Source organism: Lampetra fluviatilis, chromosome 50 (assembly GCF_964198595.1).
Source record: "Lampetra fluviatilis chromosome 50, kcLamFluv1.1, whole genome shotgun sequence".
In the NCBI taxonomy this organism is placed as follows: Eukaryota; Metazoa; Chordata; class Hyperoartia; order Petromyzontiformes; family Petromyzontidae; genus Lampetra; species Lampetra fluviatilis.
In genome coordinates this window covers 5,051,613-5,071,451 of record NC_136324.1, presented here as the reverse complement: position 1 = coordinate 5,071,451, position 19,839 = coordinate 5,051,613, and the positions used below count along the sequence as shown (strand labels likewise).

The following is a 19,839-nucleotide window of genomic DNA, read 5'->3' as shown; positions in this document are numbered from 1 at the left end:
ACTTCAAATCTAGGTTATTATAGACTGCGGGGTTGTGCTACGTTGTGGGCAGCAGAGGACATTTTGAGTTCCACCATGACTTCCTCATTTCGCGACATGACACCGATCGCGCAAAGGCAGATAATATTGCAGAAAAGTTTTGAGCGTTTATTTTCAATCGACGGAATTTCCACGATGACCGCTTGACCCCTTTGACTTGCAGGCGACGAGCGCGCGGCGTTAGCGCGGTGCGCGAGGATTCGGTAGGAGCTGCGCCGATCGCCGGGCCCGCATGCCGACGGGCGCCGTCAGGATGAACGCGGAGGAGATGGAGCTGCTCAACGACCCCAAGTACCGCAGCTACGCGGCCACCCTTGACAAGGCGCTCAAGAGCTTCGAGTACAGCAGCGAGTGGGCCGACCTCATCTCCGCGCTGGGAAAGCTCAACAAGGTGGCGTGACGGAGGGGGGGTGGGGTAGAGTGGGAGGGACGGCCTGCACCATTGTCTCCCAGCTGGGGGCGGCTGCTGGGTTGGCCAATCTGTAATACGGTGAAGTTTCGATTTTCCTGGGTAATAGTGGGGGGGGGGGGGGGAGTAGTGGCGACCCGGATAAAATGAAAGCAGCGTTTGGTCAACGTGGCTCGACTCTGCTGATGAGACTCTTAAAGTTGAAACCGGTGTGGGTGGTGCCTCCTGGTCAATGGGGCCTCGCCAGCTGAAATAATAAAGCCCGAGTCTGACCTAAGGGGGGTAATTTTGTTCACGGGAGGGAAGTCATATTACCATAATAGAATGCTCACCTCCGGCGGTATTGAAACAATACGTTGTCATTCTAACCCCCGGGGACATTATTTACGTCTTCGCCGAGAATGATCTCCGTGTGACCCCGCGGCAGGTGCTGCAGGGCAGCAGCAAGTACCCGGTTCTGCCGCGGAAGCTGACCATCGGCAAGCGGCTGGCGCAGTGCCTGCACCCGGCGCTGCCCAGCGGCGTGCACCTCAAGGCGCTGGAGACGTACGAGATTATCTTCCGCATCATCGGCAGCAAGCGCCTGGCGCGCGACCTCTTCCTCTACAGGTGGCGCACCGCGTAACGCACTCGCGCACGCACAGTGCCAGGTTGTGTCAATCTAGGGGAGGCCCGGGCCGAGTCACAGATGTTCGCCGTGAGTGGGAATCGAACTCGTGTCAGCTGTGCTACTGCTCCCCGTAAATCGCACAAACTCTTTCTCTCTTCACCCCCCGCCCTCCCAGTGCGGGCCTCTTTCCGCTGCTGGCAAATGCGGCGATGTCGGTGAGGCCGGCGCTGCTGCAGCTCTACGAGACTTACTACGTGCCCCTCGGCAAGACGCTGAAGCCCGGCCTGCAGGGCCTCGTCACCGCCATCCTGCCCGGGCTGGAGGAGGGCTCCGAGTACTATGACCGGTGCGATGCAGTTGTTGTGGTTGTTGTGGTTATTTTGTTGTGGTTCTGTCCTTTAATTTGCCAGGAAATGAAGCAATGAATCAACATGTCATCTTTGGCAAGGGTGACCTAGATGGTTTAAGGCTGTGGTACCAAAGCTGTAACAAAACCGTACCACCGCTGCACCATAACCGCACTACAGCCATACCACAGCCACACCACCATTGCACCACAGTCGTACCACAACCGTACCACAGCCGAACTGCAACTGTATCACAACCGTATCACAAAGATGTCACAATTGCACAGCAGCCACATCACAACCATACCACAATGATAGCACAAACACACCACGTGGGTTTATACAGCACCTCGGTGTGACTGCAGCTGCAGAGGCGAAGAGGAAAGTCTTGAGTCTGGACTTGAACCCGGGCTGGGAGCTGACAACACAGGAGGCTGGAAGGATGGGAGTTCCAGACTTTGCGGGCAGCATAGCAGATTGAGTAACCTCCCACTGAGTGAAATTCGATTGAGGGATTCATCAGAAAGCCTTGGTTGCCGAAGCAGAGAGTGCGTGGAGGGGAGTAGACTGAGATTAGAGGGGAGATTTAGGAAGGGGTGAGTCCATGCAAGATCCTGAAGACTGTGTGAGTCCGACCCTGAAGTTGATGCGGGATCGGATTGGGAGGCGGTGGAGAGGTCCGGTCTAGGGGGTGACGTGGTCTCGTTTACTGGCGGGGAGTCTGGCGCCCGCGTTGCAGATTGCGTGGGGGTTGGAGGTGAGGGATTGGTGGAGGCCGTAGAGGAGAGGGAGCTGCAACAGTCGAGTCGGGATGCGATGACAGTCAACCGGGAGGGTGGCTGCCACGGGCATGCATCCCCGCATTTCCGGCAAAGCTCCCAGCTTCACCGGCGATGCCTCGGGCCTGTGCCGGGCGGGCCTTAACCGAGCCTGTCGGCGCCTGCGTGCAGGAGTAACTGCCTGCTGGAGAAGACGTCGCTGGCGGTGGAGCCGTGCGTGTTCTTCAGCGCGCTCTGGGGCAGCGTGCTCACCAGCCCTGCGGTGCGGCTGCCCGCCGTCACCTACACGCTCACCCACCTCAACCGCAAGCTCTCCATGGAGGACCAGCTCCACGTCATTGGCACCGACGTCGACCTCATGGTTAGTGGGGGTGGGGGGCGGGGGGGGGGGGGTACGTCGGTTGTGGGAGGGCGGTGTGTTCGGGGGGTGGGAGCCGCGGTGGACTTGGGGGTGGTACTGTTTGTTACAGGCCTAGAATGCCGCATGTGGCATGCTCAATAACAAGAGATCTGGGGAGAACACAGTGTGTGCGTGTGCGTGCGTCCGTGTGTGTGTGGGGAGCAGTGGTGTCGTGGTTAGCACACTGCTCTATGAGCCTGCCGACTCGAGTTCGATTCCTGCTCAAGACAAACACCTGTGACGATTATCTTAAGTGGTTATGGGCCTCCCCTGGGTCGACTCAGCCTTAAATGAGTAGTCGGTGCAATGTGTATAAAACATCAGCACTGGGGAGACAATTGTGGCCAGGCGTGGTGCTGGCTACCCACCCCGTCGTGTGCCGTGCCGGCCTTCGTAGGCGATCGCTCGCAGCACTTGCCCCAGTGGTCTGTTAAAGGCTATCCGGGGGATCTCTGTATGTGTGTGTGCGTGCGTGCAGGTGGAGGCGGTGTGCGCGTGCGTGCAGGACTCTAGCGTGCTGGTGCAGAGGAGCACCCTGGACCTCCTGCTCTTCTGCTTCCCCTTCCACCACAGCCAGGTTCGTATCCTCTCATCCCACCTGGACGCGGTGTCCCTTCAAACAAAATCCCGCACGTCGTCGCGGCGACCCTCACCGCGAGGGCGACGACGTCAAGCGACGCTAACTGTGGACCTGAGCCCACGTTCTCCTCCACGGGGTCGATGCCCAGCACCGTGGCTCCGATCCTGGCCAGGGGCTGTGCACAGCGCGACGGACGGTCGATGGAATCTGACCACTCGGCGACGTGACCACGATCGCGCCCCCGGCGTCGCGTCGTCACGAGACGGAGAGTCCATTCGGAAATCTTGCAAAGCAGTGCACGACCCTTGGTGTTATGGATCCCTTCTTCATGCGAACGCTGGTTTGCTCGGCATAGAGGGCCGCACTTTTGCCACGCGCCCCGTCACTGAGAGAAACGTTCGTGGCCTGGCAGTCAAATTGGTGTGTTTAATTCTCAGAGCTGGGATTTAGCCAGTTTTAAGTGCGGAGCCAAATTTAATGCGACGGGGTTTTTTTTGTGCCGTCATCGGTGACCGGGCAGAGACCATCAGTCATTGCCGTGGTGCCGTACTGTGTGTTGTGGTGCGATGTGGTGCGGTGCATTGATGTGGTGCGGTGTGTGGTATGGCGTGCGTACGTGGTCTGGCACGGTGCCGCGCGGCGTGGTGACGCAGGTCACCAAGCTGGACACGGTGCGCCTGCTGTCGGCCGTGCTGCACGTTGTGCTGCGGCGTGACATGTCCCTCAACCGCCGCCTCTACGCCTGGCTCCTGGGTCCGCTCACACACACACACACAGACAAAGATCCCCCGTGTAGCCTTAACAGACTTTTGGGGCAAGTGATGTTAGCGAGCACCTATGAAGGCCGGCACGGCACACACACGCGCATTGGCACATGGTGTGTGACAGCACTACCGTCCGTGACTGTTGCCCATCAGTGAGAAGACAGCTGTCGGTCACAATCACTGGTTAGTTTCACTCACCACAGTGTGACTCATTGAGCCACAGTGTGACTCATTGAGCCACACACACCCAGACAGGAGCAGTATCCATTTCCAATAACAGAAATAACAATCAGGCATACGCATGCCCCTCCCCCCCCCCGATTAGACTTCCATACTGAACTCGCGCACTTTTGCACTCAATATTTGCAGGAAATTGTTCACAATGAGTAGAGATAATTTCAATGAAAACTAAATAGCGTGTTTGTCTGTGTCGTGGCCGCGTGTGTGTGCGCGTGACCGTGTGTGTGTGCGCGTGACCGTGTGTGTGTGCATGACCACGTGTGTGTGCGCGTGACCGTGTGCGTGACCGTGTGTGTGTGCACGTGACCGTGTGTGTGTGCACGTGACCGTGTGTGTGTGTGTGCGCGTGACTGACTGCAGGGTTCGACAATAATGGCACTGCGTTGGGGCCCCGCATGGCGCGCGACGAGTCCCGTGAGGAACACGGGGCGCGCTACTTCAGCACCTACTCCCGCGAGCTGCTTGTGCAGGTACATGCGTGTACGTGCATGCGTGCGTGTGCGTGCGTGTGTGTGCGTGTGTGTGTGTGCGCGCTTACGCTCGTGTACACCAGGTATAAGTTGTTAATCTCACTATTTTGCAACCTTTGCTGATGACGTCTGTGGCGAATAGTAGAATCAGTGTGCGCACGTTTCACAGGCGGCACGAATGGAGCGTGGTTAACCCGTAAAGTGGGCGATCCATGCTGTTGTGTATGGTTGTGTTGATATGTATGCATCTGTACGTATGTCCATGCGTCTGTGCGTGTGTGCGCGTGCGTGCGTGTGCGCGTGTGTGTGCGCGCGTGTGTGCGTGTGCGTGCGTGCGTGTGTGTGCGTGCGTGCACTCGCAGGCCATGGTCGGGATCCTGAAGGGCCGCGGCGGGGGCGGCTGCGGGGAGGAGGGCGGCTCCGTCTCCCCGGACCTGAGGCCGTTCCGCATCCTCCTGAGTCTGCTGGACAAACCTGAGATCGGTGAGGCCGGGCGCGTTCCCGTGGCCCGGGTGTTCGCGCGTGCACGCGGCGCGGTTCTCCGACGCCATCCAGGGGTCGTACCCGCGTGTTGTTCAGCACGATTTGTCCCACGATCCTCCCCGCGTGCTGCGAGCTTCTCCAGGAATGGTGGCGATTGTGGTGGTGGTTGTGGTGTCACTGTGTTGTTGGTGGTGGTGGTGGTTACGGCAAGCGGTGGTGACAATGGTGGTGGCGGTGGTGATGGTGGCTATGACGGTGGTGGCGGTGGTGATGGTGGTGGCGGTGCGGTGGTGCTGCGTGGACAGGCCCGGCGATCCTGGAGGAGGTGCTGGTGGAGGTGTTCCGTGCGCTCCACGGGCAGTGCGAGATGGAGCTGGGTACCGGGATCCAGCCGCTCTTCAGCAAGGACCGTAGCCAGCTCAGCAGGTGCTGGCCCGCGTGGCGGCCTCACGACTGCCCACAATGTACCACAAATTAGCGACGGTAGCTCAACGGCAATTTGGCGTCTTAAAGCAGCTGCGTGTCACTCACCAGCAATTCATCAACAACTCTGAAACGGAGCAACAGTGTACGAAATCATCAGTCACTCGTAACAGCAACTCACTGTCAACGCGCAGTCACCAACATTCATGTCTTACTCTTTGGTTCTTTCGGTAAAGTCACGTAGGTATAAAATAAAATAAATTAAATCACAGCAGGAAACAATTGTTTCTAGATTCAAGAAACAATTGTTTCTTGCTATGGTAATTTATTTTAAAGTCTACCTACGTGACTTTACCGAAAGAACCAAAGAGTATGGATCCCTGCAGTCACGAAAACTTCAAATCTAGTTTCATGTCTTACATTATGAACCCATGCAGATTCACCGGCACTCACTGACAACACTCATCGAAGACACTCACTGATGACACTCTCCAATAACACCCACCGACGGCACTCGCCGACATGCGGCGACAGATTTACCCTCACGCCGGCAATGCGCGGAGCCGCGCTCATTGACGCGCAACCACGCGCGGATGCGTGCTGCCGTCCGTGTTGTTCCGCGCGCGGCGCGCGAGGTGACGCGCGTGCACCGACCCGCAGAGGGGACGGGCAGTGAAAGCGACAGCGTGGACTCTTGCGCGGCGTGGGGCGGTGCGGGCCGGCACAGGTGGCGACCGGGCGCGTTTACCTAGGGGATTAGCGCACCGCGAGCGCTGGGCGGCACCCGCGGTCTCGGGGGCAGGGCGCCCGTCACAGCGTCCACGAGTGGCAGCAACGCCAACAGGAGCTTAACGGTGGCGGTCGTAACGGGTGCGTGCCGCTGACGCGTAGAGGAGGAGGGGGTAGCTGGAGGCTCTTGTCCCCGGGCTGCCGTGGCGAGTGTGTGCGTTACCTGCGCGCGTCGGCTCTTTGCACGCAGCAAGATGAGGGAGAACAAGCAGACGGCCGAGGTGGTGAAGACGGCCAACCTTCTCTTCAACTCGTTCGAGCCCTACTACCTGTGGGACTACCTGGCGCGCCTCTTCCAGAGCTGCTGCAGGTGCCGGCCAGAGCGCGGGCGAGACTGTGAGGTTGCGAGCGAGCGAGACTGAGCGAGGGCGTGAGAGCGGTGGTGGTGAGCGAGGTCGTGAGAGTGGCGGTGAGCGTGTATGTGTGTGAGTGTAGGCGAGTGAGATTGTGAGCGTGTGAAGGGTTGACGGTCGCCATCCCCGGTTCTTCACGAGAGCACGTGTGTAAATATGTATGTGGATACATACGAACGCGTGCGATCGCACTGCTCTTCTCCGTCGCGCTCATGCTGCGGGTTTAGCGCAGCCGTCACTTTGTCGCTGATCATCGTCGTCACTGCCACCCTCCCCCCCCCACCACCGTGCTCCCCTGTGTCCGCTTGTTGCCGCGGCGATGGCAGGCGGTCCCGGCGCGGGGTGAGGAGGGCGCGGAGGCCGAGCGGCATGAGCGAGCAGGAGTTGACCGTGTGCGAGCTGTGCGTCCTGGCCGACTTCCTGCTCGACGTCGTCTCTCTGGTGGGGTCGCCGCTCCTTGCACGCACACGCGTGTGCTCACGCACGCACGTGCGCACGTGCGCACGCGCGCACGACCCCGGGCGGCTACACGCAGTCACTCGCCAACAACACTCACAAGCCGACGTGTTAAACTAACACTCGCCAGCACTCGCCAACACTCATGGTCACGCGCCACCCCTTACAGCCAGATGAACACAGACGCACGCGCACACATGCATGCGCACACATGCATGCGCACACATGCATGCGCACACATGCATGCGCACACATGCATGCGCACACATGCATGCGCACACATGCATGCGCACACATGCATGCGCACACATGCATGCGCACACATGCATGCATTCAAACACGCACAAAACAGAAGACACGTGCGCGTGCGTACGTACACACGCGCGCGTATACATAAACGCACGCGCGCGCGCGCACGCACGAAGGCACGGGCAGGTGATGTGTGCGTGTGTAGCGCGGCGCTTCATTCCTGGCAGAGCAGTAGCGGCAGCAGCAGCTCATGGCCGTGACCGCCTCGGTGGGTGGCAGGGACGAAGAGGTGCGAGCGTGTGTGTTGTCGAGCACGTGTGTGCGAACAAAGCGCGTGTGTGTGTTGTCGAGCGCGTGTGTGCGAGCATGTGTGCGTGCGAGTGTGTGCGTGCGTTTCTGTGTGTGCGAGCGTGCGTGAGCATGCTTGTCCATGTGTGTGTGCGCAGATGCATGCGTGTGAGTGTGTACCTGCTTGTGTCTATGTGCTTTTGTGCGTGATGGCTGCAGTAGGCGTAGCGCGCTGCGCGCTGCGCTACAAACTCGGTAACACGAGTTCACTTCCCGCTCATGGCCACCAACACCAGTGACAATTATCTGAACTGGACCTGGGCCTCCCCCCCTATCTTTGCCTTTGTGTGATTGTGTATGGATGTGTGCGAGTGTGTGAGGGCGTGCTTGCGTGCGTGTGTCTTGCGCATCTACTATTGTGCATTCATGCTTGAGTGCGTGCGTCCACCTATGCAATGCCAGCACAAGCGCTGGCGCGCGTGTTACCATGTACGCGTGAGTACGTGTGCCCGTGTGCTCGTGTGCCCGTGTGCGCGCGTGCAAGTGTGTATGCGCTCACACTCGTGTGTGCTGACATATATGTGCACGTGTTCACGCGTGTGCGAGTGTGTTCATGCGTAACCCGCGTGTGCATGTTTTCGCACGCGAGCGTGCGCGTGTTCTTCGTGCGAACGTCCGTTCACGCACGAGTGTTTGCGTGTGTGCAGGTGCGTGTGTGTTCCTGCGTGCGTGTGTGTGCATGCGCTTACGCGCGAGTGCGTGCGTGTGCGTGCGCGCTTGCGTGCCGCGGTGGCTGCCGCGGGGTTGTGGCCCGGCCCGCGCAGCGGTAGTGACCGATGCTTTGCGCACGTGTGTTTGGCCGTGTTCCAGCCGACACCGAGTCTGATGGCCGCGTTGTGTCAGGTAGGCCGTGCGTGCGTGTGCGCGTGCGGGCGCGTGTTGCGTGCGTGTGCTCGCTCGCCATCTCTGCATGCAGCTTTCCACTGGGACGCCTCCAATCCGCAATCAGCTGGTGATTGCCAACACAGAAATTGTTTCTCCGTGATCCTCTTTCTGCAATCCTCGCGCGTGGTCTCTAAAATATTCTCGTTGCCCGCTACTAATCGCTGACCAATCCTTCCGTGTCGTTGATTTGTGTCCAATGAGGGGCGCCGCGGCGGACGGGTGTGGGACGGGCGTCGTTAACCTGGGGGCAGACGCTCGCACAACACCGACACGGCACTCATCCAGCAGTGGATCGGCACAAGGGACGATCATCGTCATTCTGCGGTTAGGATAGGCTCCGAGCGATGGGTATCGGACGAACTCTGAGGCGAGGGGGGGATGGTGTGAACATCAGGAACGTATCGCGGTCACAGGCTGAACAGGTGACGCGTCGTTACGACGAAAAGGAAGGGCGGGTGGATCCAGCAGTGGGCCGACAACGTTGCTGTCAAACGAAATAAATTGAGCGCTGAGCTGAGCGAGCGAGCGACTCGCGGGACGATCGTGTCGGTGTTGGGGGAGCGTCTGCCGTGTCTCCACGTCTCTTCGTGGCGGCTGGGGAGCGTGGAGCCGTGTCGGTTACTCGGGGGTCATTGCGGTTACTCGGGGGTCACCGTGGTTACTAACCCTGGGGTCACGGCTGGAGGATGGATTTCTGACTGGCGGCCGTCGGGACGATGACGGCGCCGCCCGCGTGGACGCTGGGCTCCGAGGTGCGAGGAGGAAGATTAACGCCGGCTCGTTTTCATCACCGGCGGCATTATGGTTGTCACCATCATCATCCGCATCTTCGTTTTCGTCATCGTCAGCACCGTTATAGTCATCGTTCATTGTCAAAATTCTTATCATCCGTGTTGTCATTACCACCATCAGCTGTGCGGCCAAACATATTATCTTCATTATCAGCAGCAGCAGTAACCGCAGCATCAGCAGCAGCAGTAGCCGCAGCATCAGCAGCACCTGCGATTAGCATGGTCGGCTACGTACGGTACGAAAGAAGTTCAACACACACATACATCGATCCATATTTGGGAACGGGTCGAGCAAGCGCACAGAAGGCCGCCGCCGTCTCGTGCTCCGGCTGAACGCTGTCGCCTCACCTTCACTCGAATCTCAGCTGGGCCACGGAGAGCCTGGCCCTCCCCCTCCGTAGGGTCTTGTAGAGGAGAGGGGACCGTCCGCCGGAACGCACGTTGACGTGACCTGCACGCGTGGCAGGGTTCAGCATTTGTCAGTCCCTGTAATGGCACTTGAGCCCATGAATGCATCACGAAGTACATGATGCCGATGAATATTATTTTGAAATGAGAATTGAACCCCATTAAATGATCGCTTAAATGCAATCTGCCGATTCCAATCCTATTGAAATGAGAATCGAGACTGAATGCATCACCAAGTGAATGTTTCTGGTTCCAATCCTATTGAAATGAGAGTTAAACTCAATCAATAATCACTTGTGTGCATTACATTGATTCCAATCCTATTGCAATGACAATTGAGCACACGAATGCACCACTAAGTGCATTGCGATGATTCTAATCCTATCGAAATGAAAATTGAGACCAGGCAATCATCACCGTCACCACCGTCGCCACCCTCATCATTCCGGCGCCGTTCCTCGCGGGCATCCGAGAACGACGGCGCCCACCGCTGGTAACGGCGGCGGCGCCTGCGGCTCCGACTTAGCGAGGCTAACGAGCGCCGCGCGCTGCGCGTCTGCGGTCCCCCCTCCCCAGGAGTCGTACATCGAGATCCAGACGGAGCACCTCCCGCGGCTGCTGCGCCGCCTCATCGGCTGCCTGACGCGCCACCTGGCGTCGCTCTCTCTCACCGAGCTCACCGACTCGCTGCGCCTCTGCTCCAAGATCCTGAGCCGCGTGCAGCCGCCGCTGGTCCCCGTGGCGACCGCCGCGATGCCGGTCGGCCCCGGCGACGATCACCGTGCGACGGTTGGCACGGCGACGGCCGAGCGGGCGGAGCCGTCGGAGGAGGGGGGGGAGGCGTCCGGGGGAGTGGGCGGCGACTCGGGCCCAGCGGTACGAGGCAGGGTGGCGTCGCTGAGCCGGAAGCGGGCTCACAAGTCTGGCGAGTTGATGGTCACAGCCTGGTCTCCGATGGCTCGCACAGAGACCCATGGACTCGCTGTGCAATGCCGAGTGCAGAGCCTGTACGAATGTGCTGCCCTCTGCTGTGGGGATCAGAGATCACTTTTAAGGCATCTGAGAAGTGACTCGATTGCTAACGTCTTCCACAAAGACCCCCCCCTGTATGACCTTTTGGGGTAAGTGCTTTTAGCAAGTGCTTATATGAAGGTCGGCACGGCACACGAGGGGGTGGGTGGCCAGCTCCACGCCCGGCCACATTTGTCTCCCCAGTGGCGATGTTTACACACCGCACCAGGTAATCATTTGAGGCCAAGTCGACCTAGGGGAGGCCCAGGTCCGGTTAAAATATTCACCACTTTTATTGGTCGTGAGCGGGAATCGAGCTCGTAGCGCACCGCGCTGACCATTGCACCACCGCTCCCTGCATACGCACGCACAGTCACACGCGTACCTGTCGGCCCCTCCCCCCGCCCCGCACAGCCCGCCGCAGGGCCCGCCCCGGCGAGAGGTCCCCCCGGCGGGAGCAGCTTCACGGAGTTCGTGCAGTACAGCGGCGGCAGGGGCGAGCATCCCGGCGCCGGCACGGGCTCGCGGGAACGGCAGGAGGGCGGCGCCCGGGAATCGCCGAAGGAATTGCGCGGCTGCTCCGACGGCGCCGGCTCCGGTTCGGAGCGCTCGCGATCGTCCTCCGAGTCTCCGCCGGCGGCGCGCCGGCGCCCCGGAGACCCGGCCCGCCACGACGGCGCCCTGGCCGGGACGGGGGACGCCGACCCGGACGAAGACGAGGAGGAGGGGGAAGAGGAGGAGGTGGACGACGGGGGCGAGGAGGTGTACAAGGACAGCGATGACGACGAGGGCGACGAGGGCGAGCGGCGCCAGCGGCAGCACAAGACGACGATGCAGCGGTGCTGCGAGCGCTTCCAGGAGTTCCTGACGCTCTTCTCGCGTCGCTACGTGCTGCGCAGCGACGGAGCCCCCGCGCAGTTCGTGCGCGACATCTCGCTGGGGGGGGCACTGACCGGCGCCGGCGCCCTTGCGGTGTGGGGCAAGCGCAGCGGACGGACGGCGGACGGGGAGGCGGGAGGCGGGGGGCCGCGTGGGGAGGACGACGGGGGGAGCGACGGCACCGCCGCCGCCGCCGCGGACGGCTTCTCGGAGGGCCACCTGGCGGCGCTGGCGGCGGCGTGCCAGCTGCTGCTCGAGTGCTCCAGCTTCCCCGTGTACGTGGCCGAGGGCAGCCCGGCCTCGCCGCACCGAGCGCTGCCCGCCGGCACAGGTTTGTCTGTCGGCGCGGCGCTCGTCGGCGTGCCGCGCGATGGCGTTGGCGCGGTGGTGGTGACGTCGTCGTTCGCGATGCGGGCGACCCAGATTCATGATTGATTTTGGGATTAGGCCACACTTCCTGATCTGGCCAGGGTTTTGTTCCCAAATCCATCCGGTGGAGGGTTTTACAACACAAATCTGGCCGGATCGTTACGTGGCCTCACCCAAAAGTATTTTACGAGTACTAACATCGGCTGGGAAAATCTATGCCTTGAGATGATGCGGAGCATTCGTTGGCGCTCGCCACTGCATCGCGATGCCACCGATGCCATCGCCGTTGTGTCGTCGTCGTTGCGTGCAGGCGACACTACGGGCGTCCTCCCCGAGTGGCTGCAGACCCTCCTGGCCTGCTGCTGCTACGGCTGCGGCGGCGGCGGCGGCGGCTCTGACGCAGGCCTGAGCGGCAGCGAGGCGTTCCCCGTGCGCGGCACGGCCATCGCCTGCTTCCTGGACCTGCTGCACCTGGCGCGCTCCGTCTCCGCGGTGGCGGTCTCCTCGCCGCAGCAGCAGCTGCAGCAGCAGGCGGCGATGGCGTACCCGAGCCCGGCGAGCCCCGGGCGCGTCGCCGTGGTGATCGTGCCGCCGCTCACCGACGCTCACCTACGCTACCTGGCGGAGAAGACTCGCTTCTTTCAGGTGTGTGTCCGCGCGGTGACGGCGCGGTGCGGCGCTGTGCGGCCGCGGTACAGAACAGCTGGAGTACGAGGCGGTGTAATTCAATACAGCTTTGAGATGTATACAGCTATAATACAGTGCAGCCGAATTCAACGTGGGTGCAACACAAAGTCGGCCGGACTTGAGTTAGCCAGATTTTTGGGTCAGCTGGAAGGCTTCCCAATTATAAATGTGAAAAGCCAAATCAGAACGCTGGTCATGGACTACGCAAGCTGCACGTGGTAAGATGTGAGGGGTGAGGGGCGGGGCGTTTGGCGAGGGGCGGGGCGTGGGGTGAGGAGGCTCGTGAAGGACGCTGCTGCTGGGCAGTTGGAGACAGTCGCCCTCCAACAACAACGAAGGGCGGAGGAGCGACGCTCACAACAACGAGCGGAGTGCCGGGCGGCTAAAACACAGCAAGTTGGCACAGTAGAGGGCACAGGTGGTGTATCGGAGTTATATCAGTCAGTCGACCCATGGCACCTGGGTCTGTCCCGTGACCTCCTGTCAGCGAGCCTTCGACAGTACACCTGGCCTGGCACAGGTGCCGTGGTGACGTCACCGTCACTTAGTGGCAAATGCCGGGTATTGATAATGGTGGGGTGAGTGGTGGGGCGTGCGGTGAGGGGCGGGGTGTGTGCCACGCAACTTTATGCTACATTTTTGATCATATTGGATCATCTTGGCGGACAGAGCTAATGCATGAATGCGTTCATCCTCGCGTGGAAACCGTTAACGACGTGGACCGTAGCGTCGGCGGATATTAAAGACGACGGCGCGGCAGGGAGCGCCGCCGCGGTCCCGGCTCAACTCCCGCCCGCTCGTGTCGCGCGTCGCGGGCAGATGGTGGCGGCGATCCTGTGGGCCCAGCTGGGCGAGGGCGGAGGGGGGCGGCACCACCGGCGCTGCGTGGAGCTCCTGCAGCAGCTGCACGGGCTGGCGCCCGGCCCCTCGGTGTGCGAAGACGTGGTGTCCCGCGACCTCGCGTCCCGCGTGCCGGTGAGACCCCCGTCCCCTGCAGGCCCCTTGGGCCCCCCCTTCCTTGTGACCCTTCTGTTGATCCGCTCTGCCGGACGTTTTCCGTGCCTCTCGGTTCCTTCTGTAAGCTCCGTTGCTGCTCCCCGACTAGCCGTGCCCTCTTCTCCGGAGTCCGTCGGCTCTCCCCTGTTGGCACTGTTCGTTGAGGTAGGCTGGGCTCATCTGCTGGTCTATGTACTATGTTGAACGTCTTTCGCGCCGTGCGTAGCCAACCGTGCTAATCGTAGGTGTATCTGTGCATGTGCGTGCACTCCCTGTGTGTACATGCGTTTAAGCGTGTGCGTGTTTGTACGCACACGTGCCTGCTTGTGTTTGTGTGCGCGTGCCCTCGTGTGCGTGTTTGCTTACCTGTGCGCGCACGCGCGTGTGCGTAGGCGACGCGCGTGGAGGCGTACAGGAAGTTCGCTCTGCTCTGGCACCTGACGCGCGACCTACAGCAGAGCAAGAACTGGGCCTTCACGCGCACCTTCGACAGGTACGCACGTCATCGATCCGAGAGCGTTGGCAGCTCTCACGGGTCTCGCGATGCAACGGTCGCATCCTCGCCGCTCCGTTTCCGCGGCGGACGCCCCCACGGGCGCGTTCGCTCTGTCGATAAATCTCCACCGCCCACCGTCTTTCCCTGTCGAAAAGCGTCCTGCCCGAGCCCGCTCGCTTGTCTTAGCGGTCCGTGCGACGTCCTCGAATCGACGTGTCTTCTCTAACCCACGTGGTCCTCTTCCCGTCTTTCGGTGCAATTGCACGCGTGCACCTGCCCGTGCTTCGCTGCGCACTTGTCAGCTTTCGTTTCTGTTCCACGCGTCGCTCCGATCGGGGCACCCTTGCAATGAGTTCAACTCATCCCCTGCTTAAATACAGGAGACCCCGACTACTCTCCCCCCTCCACCTTTCCCCTCGAACCTCTCTGCCTACTCTTCCATTTCCCCTTTCTCTATTTTCTCCCCATTTCTCGGCTCTCACCTCTCCCCTCCCCTCACTCCCATGTGACTGACCGGCTGAGTGACTGAGCGAGTGAACGCCCGGCTAGGCGAGTGACCGACCGAGCGACCCGGCATGCCGGCAGGTCGCTGCTGCTCATGCTGGACTCGCTGCGCTGCGTGGAGTCGGACGGGCAGTGCGCCTCCGTGTGCCACGAGTGGCTGACGCACGCCGTGCAGCGCCACGACGTGCCGCGCCTGCTCGAGCCGCCGCTGCTGCTGCTGCTGCACCCCAAGACGCAGCGCGTGTCGCTGGCGGCCGTCGCCTTGCGGCAGTCCGGCGCCGGGACCGGCTCCCGCGCCCTCTCGCTGCGCCAGCTCGGCGACGATCCGCGCGCCGGCGAGCCGCTGGAAACCGGCGCCGACGGAGCTGGGGAGATGGCGCTGCGAGACCCGGGGATGCGGGGAAATGGCGGGAGCTGCGTGGTGGAAGGGGCGTTCCTGTCCGGCGAGGCCGGCGCCCGGGAGGTGACTGGAGTGAGCGGTGAGTTTGGGGATGCCGCGGGTTGCCCCGCTGTGGGTGATTGTAGGAGGAGTTTGGCAGCGGATCGCGCACTGTGCCACGAATCTCGGGTGCGTGGGTTCGATTCTTGGCGCCGGCCAACGTACGTGGCGAGTCATGCGGTGAATAGCTGAATCGTTCCTGGGCTTCTCCTGAAAACCTCGTGCGATGTATCAGCACTGTGGAGACAAAGGCGGCCGGGCATGGTGCTAGCCAGGTATGGTGCTCACCTCCATGTGCACTTTGCCTGCTTTAGCAGGTGCTCGATAATAGCACTTTCCGTGATAGCCTGCGTGTGCTTTGTTTGCCGTGTAGGTAGTGGGATTGTGGCGTTCGCTTACAGCACTTGCTTCACGGACGATGATGATTACGATGATGATAACGACGATGTGTGTGTGTGTGCGCCCAGTATGCGTGCGCGCGTCCGGCGACCACGCCGGCTACTACGTGACGGAGCGGGTGGCGCGGGGGGGGTCCAGCGTGGCCCACGGCGGGCCCCGCGTCCCCGTGGGCCTCACCGTGAACCCGCTGGGCGCCGACTCGGAGAGCCCCCTCTCCTCCTCCCCGCCCAGCGCCAGCCACGCCAAGGAGGGGCCCGGCGCGGCGGACGACGAGGACGACGGCGGCTGCGGCGACGACGACGACGACACGGGCTCGACGCACGGCGTCTCGACGAGGTCGCGCTCCGACAGCGGGGTCAGCGACCGCACGGGTGACTCGAGCCTTGCCGACGAGGAGGTGGACGAGGCGGACGAGGCGGACGAAGATGAGGAGGAGGAGGAGGGTAGGGTGGTCTGCCGGGACATCGATCCGGAGGTGTGCCGGCTACTGGAGGATGTGGTGGAGGCCGTCGCGAGACTGGAGGGTGGAGGGGAAGCGGAGACGGGAGACGCTGTCGATGGTGAGACCCGCGGCAAGTCCGGCGGCACTGCCACCACCACGCGGAGCGTTCCGGCGGATCCCAGTCGAGGTTGGGTTCAAGGGTCATTATTTTAGTTGTTGCGATTGTAGCGTCCATCTCGTTTTAATTTCCTGATCTCTGGTCTTGTTCATACCGTGCGTCTCGTTTGTACCGGTTTCATTTTGCCGACTCCATTCTCAGCCACGTTTATGCCGTCTCTCGTTCGATGCTCGCTCGCCCAGTCCTCGTGCTCACGGTTCGACGGCGCACCCCACTATTCTTGGCGTCCGTGGTGTGCCGTTCAATGAACGCGAGAGCCGAGTATTTACCCGCGACTCCTTTCGCCACCGGCAGGCGGTGCGGTGACGGCGCCGTGCGGCACCGTGCTACCGCGGCCCAGCTCCTTCCCGCTGCTGGCGCCGGGCGTCGAGTCCGGCGCCCCGCGCAGCCGCAGCAGCAGCACGCTGGACCAAGGTGGCGGTGGGGCGCGACCCAAAGTCCGGCACGGAGCGGCGCGGGGGGTCTCGGCCGCGGCGGCGCCGGCGGCGCCGGCCGTCCAGGACCTGCCGATGCGGCTGCCGCCGGCGTACCTGGGCGAGGCCGGCGGGCTGGAGGCGTGGTATGGCGCCAGGGAGGGGGACGGCACCAACAGGGACTCGTCGTCCGAGGAGGAGGAGGAGGAGGGGGACAGCGACTCGTGCTCGCCGCGCAGGTTGGGCTCCGGAGCCAGCAGCACCGCAGAGCACCTGAGACGGTCATCGGCTTCAGTTTTCCTTGAGCAAATAATTAGCATGCAAACGGCAAAGGTGCAGCCCTGCAATTGCTCGCTCACGTCACTGCTGACGGAGAGGCCTCCGCGATCGCACCGCTCCAGAGGGCTATTTGGTCCGCACTTCCACGCTGGCCAGATGCGTTGGATCGAGGTCGGAGTGCCCACCGCCACACGCGACCGACGATTATAGACCACCTGTGGTGGAACTTTCACATTCACACAGCTCGGTGGACAGAGGCGGTTGGGGGTGGGGCAGGGAGCTTCATGAACTCTCGGGAGATAGAATTGGACCGGCGTGACCTCAGGATTGTGCGTCCAGTGCGCTGCTGACCGTGACTCCGTTGTTGCATCGTCCCCAATTTGCGTAATTCTGTGTAAAATTGTAAATTGCCATTCTACTAAAGCAGTGGTTCTTCCTCTTAACCTGATGCCCTTTCTGCGGGTGCAAGACATGGGCAGGTTTTTTTAGAAGGTAAATAATCGAAGCACAAATTAATCACGGGCACGTAAGTACAACTACTTCGTTTAATTAAACCTGCCTATTTATTTACTATTGAGAACCAAAGGGGTGCAAGGACCGCAGTAAAGGTTAAGAACCACTGCACTAAATATTTGGTGCAAGTGGGTCGTGACGATGCCCGGAGTCGCTGTGGGCTGGCGTGTGGACCGTCGCGTCGTGAGAGCCGATGGCGAAGTCGCCCAGCAAGCGCCCGAAGCAGGCTAAGCAGGAATGAGCCTGGATAGTGCTTGTACGGGCGCCCACCACAATGGGTGGCTATGGGCGGCTGCGGGGCTACGTTGTTAGCAGAGTGCGGTGCAGAATAATATATTGTTGTGCTGCACTTGTGTGCTCCTCCTGCTGCTCCTCCCCGACCTTCGCCAATCTGCCGTGACCAGCATGGTAAAGTATTGTCAAATTAACAATGTCCGGAACTGACGCAGCCAGCAAGGGGAGGCCCTCATCCAGCAGCGGAAACACGGACAGGGGCCGCGCGTGTACCACGTGGTGAGTGCGGTGGTGCTGTGTCTCCCAGGGCTACCCGGAGGATGGGAGGAGGTAACCATGGCAACGCGGCCGCCCCCTCCTCGTCTTTGGGGGTGACAGAGAGAAGCGTGGCCACCGTGCACCCCCTCTACCAGCACGTGCTGCTCTATCTGCAGGTGAGCACGGCCCAGTCGTTTTCAGTCTGAGCTGACCTAGGTGAAGCCCACTGCAGGTTCTCATTTCAGTCTGAGCTGACCTAGAGGCGGGGGGAGCTTTCCTCCGGCACGGCGATTCCCCAACCTCACGCTTGTTCGTGGGCCCCCCGATCAGCGCTGTCAGCTGCCCCGCGCCCCCCACCCACCGTAGGCCGAATATTTAACGAGATAATTAATAACTCACGACGGGTTCATTACATTTACACGTAATTAACACCGACGACGTTTACAACCGGTGAGTAGATAGCTTCAGAATTGCACTTTCACGCAGAGCAGCACCGCTTAGTAACCAATGGCAGATCGCCCCCCCCGTGAGACCCCCACCCCCACCACCCCCCCAACCCCCCTCCCCCCCGCCCCCACCCCCACCCCCACCCGCCTCCCGGAAGTTTCTGTTTGTAACTCCCAAGTGATCAGACCCCCAGGCCAGCCAGGCAACAGTCGCATCGCGCGTGGCCTCTAACCCAGCGCTATGCAGGCAGCAGCAGCAGCGAGGGTTGGTGGATCACACGCGGATGCTACGATACACCCGCCTCTTGGGCGTCGAGGAGGAGCCCGTACTGTGGCTCACCGGGAGAAGAGGGCGGTGCCGCAAAGTGCGGCCTAATCTTCATCTGTCACTTGGAATCGAGTGTTGCTCCCTCGTGTGTGCGGGTTTTTTTCTCCGGGAGCTCCGGTTTCCAATCTAATTAAATGGCTGATGACATCTTAATATATGGAGGACTGCAGAGCTTGGGCAATTGTTGGTAGCTCTGGCTCCTCACCGCCTGGCTGCTGCTGCTGCCTTGTCGTCTGTGGCTACTCGGTGATTGCTAGCGACGCAATTAGCACGAACGACAACGACCCTAAACCTGAAGCCTGAACAGTGACGGCCAGCCACCTCTCGGTGCGTGCATTATCTCGAGCAATCCCCGCTAGAGGTGTCACGCGTACACACCGCCCCCCCCCCCCTCGCTTGCGCCCGCAGGTGTACGACACGGGCCGCGTGCTGCACGCGCTGGCGGTGCTCGGCTCGGTGCTGCGCTCCATCCCGGCCGCCTTCGTCAGCGCCCTCGCCACCACGGGCGTCAGCGGCGCCCGCGCCCCGCGCCTCGTGCTGCTGCAGAACCTGCTGGCGCGCCACCGTGCCTCCTTCACCGGCGGAGACTTCTACGCCAGCGCCCACGGTCGGTGGCGACTGGAGGATGTGTGGAGAGAGCGGGCGGTGTATACAGTGGTTAGCGCGCTGTGCTACGAACACCCCCAATGACTAATAATCTTACCTAGTCCTGGGCCTCTGATAGGTCGACTCAACCTCAAATTAGTACTGGGTGCGATGTGTAAATATCACCACTCGGGAGACAAAGACGGCTGGGCGTGGTGCTGGCCACCTACCCCCTCATGTGCCGTGTCGGCCTTCATAGGTGCTACTCGCTTACATCACTTGCCCAAGCAGCCCGTTAAGGCTATACGGAGGATCTTTGTCTTTGTGTGGTTTGTGCCGCCGCCGATGCTGGCTGCTTGCAGGCCCGGGCGTGGTGGTGTCGGCGGAGGGCGGAGGGGCGCAGGCGGGCGGCTTCCGTAACGCCATGTACCTGGAGGTGGTGCTGTCGCTGGGGCTCGCGTTCCTGCGCTCGTACTACCCGCACCACGTGCGCGCGTCGCCGCGCCAGCTCTCCGAGAATCGCCACGTGCAGGCAAGGCCCCTCAACCACTGGTCCAGCT

General features: G+C 61.3%; 1 protein-coding gene across 7 annotated transcripts in view; it reads left to right on the top strand.

The window, feature by feature from the left end:
- DOP1A (DOP1 leucine zipper like protein A) overlaps nt 1-19,839 on the top strand; it is a 45,095-nt gene that overhangs the window by 4,807 nt on the left and 20,449 nt on the right. For 3 of the 7 annotated variants that reach the window (XM_078878289.1, XM_078878286.1, XM_078878285.1), the window contains exons 2-23: nt 203-430; nt 876-1,057; nt 1,234-1,404; nt 2,356-2,545; nt 3,063-3,161; nt 3,818-3,917; nt 4,529-4,638; nt 5,001-5,121; nt 5,427-5,547; nt 6,524-6,643; nt 7,013-7,127; nt 10,400-10,699; nt 11,249-12,044; nt 12,393-12,727; nt 13,589-13,744; nt 14,158-14,258; nt 14,847-15,244; nt 15,672-16,232; nt 16,518-16,875; nt 17,970-18,096; nt 19,103-19,301; nt 19,642-19,811. In XM_078878289.1, the coding sequence (XP_078734415.1) occupies nt 272-430; nt 876-1,057; nt 1,234-1,404; nt 2,356-2,545; nt 3,063-3,161; nt 3,818-3,917; nt 4,529-4,638; nt 5,001-5,121; nt 5,427-5,547; nt 6,524-6,643; nt 7,013-7,127; nt 10,400-10,699; nt 11,249-12,044; nt 12,393-12,727; nt 13,589-13,744; nt 14,158-14,258; nt 14,847-15,244; nt 15,672-16,232; nt 16,518-16,875; nt 17,970-18,096; nt 19,103-19,301; nt 19,642-19,811 (4,989 nt within the window). In that variant the 5' untranslated portion in view covers nt 203-271. The other 4 variants (XM_078878288.1, XM_078878287.1, XM_078878291.1 and 1 more) reach the window with 4 other exon arrangements.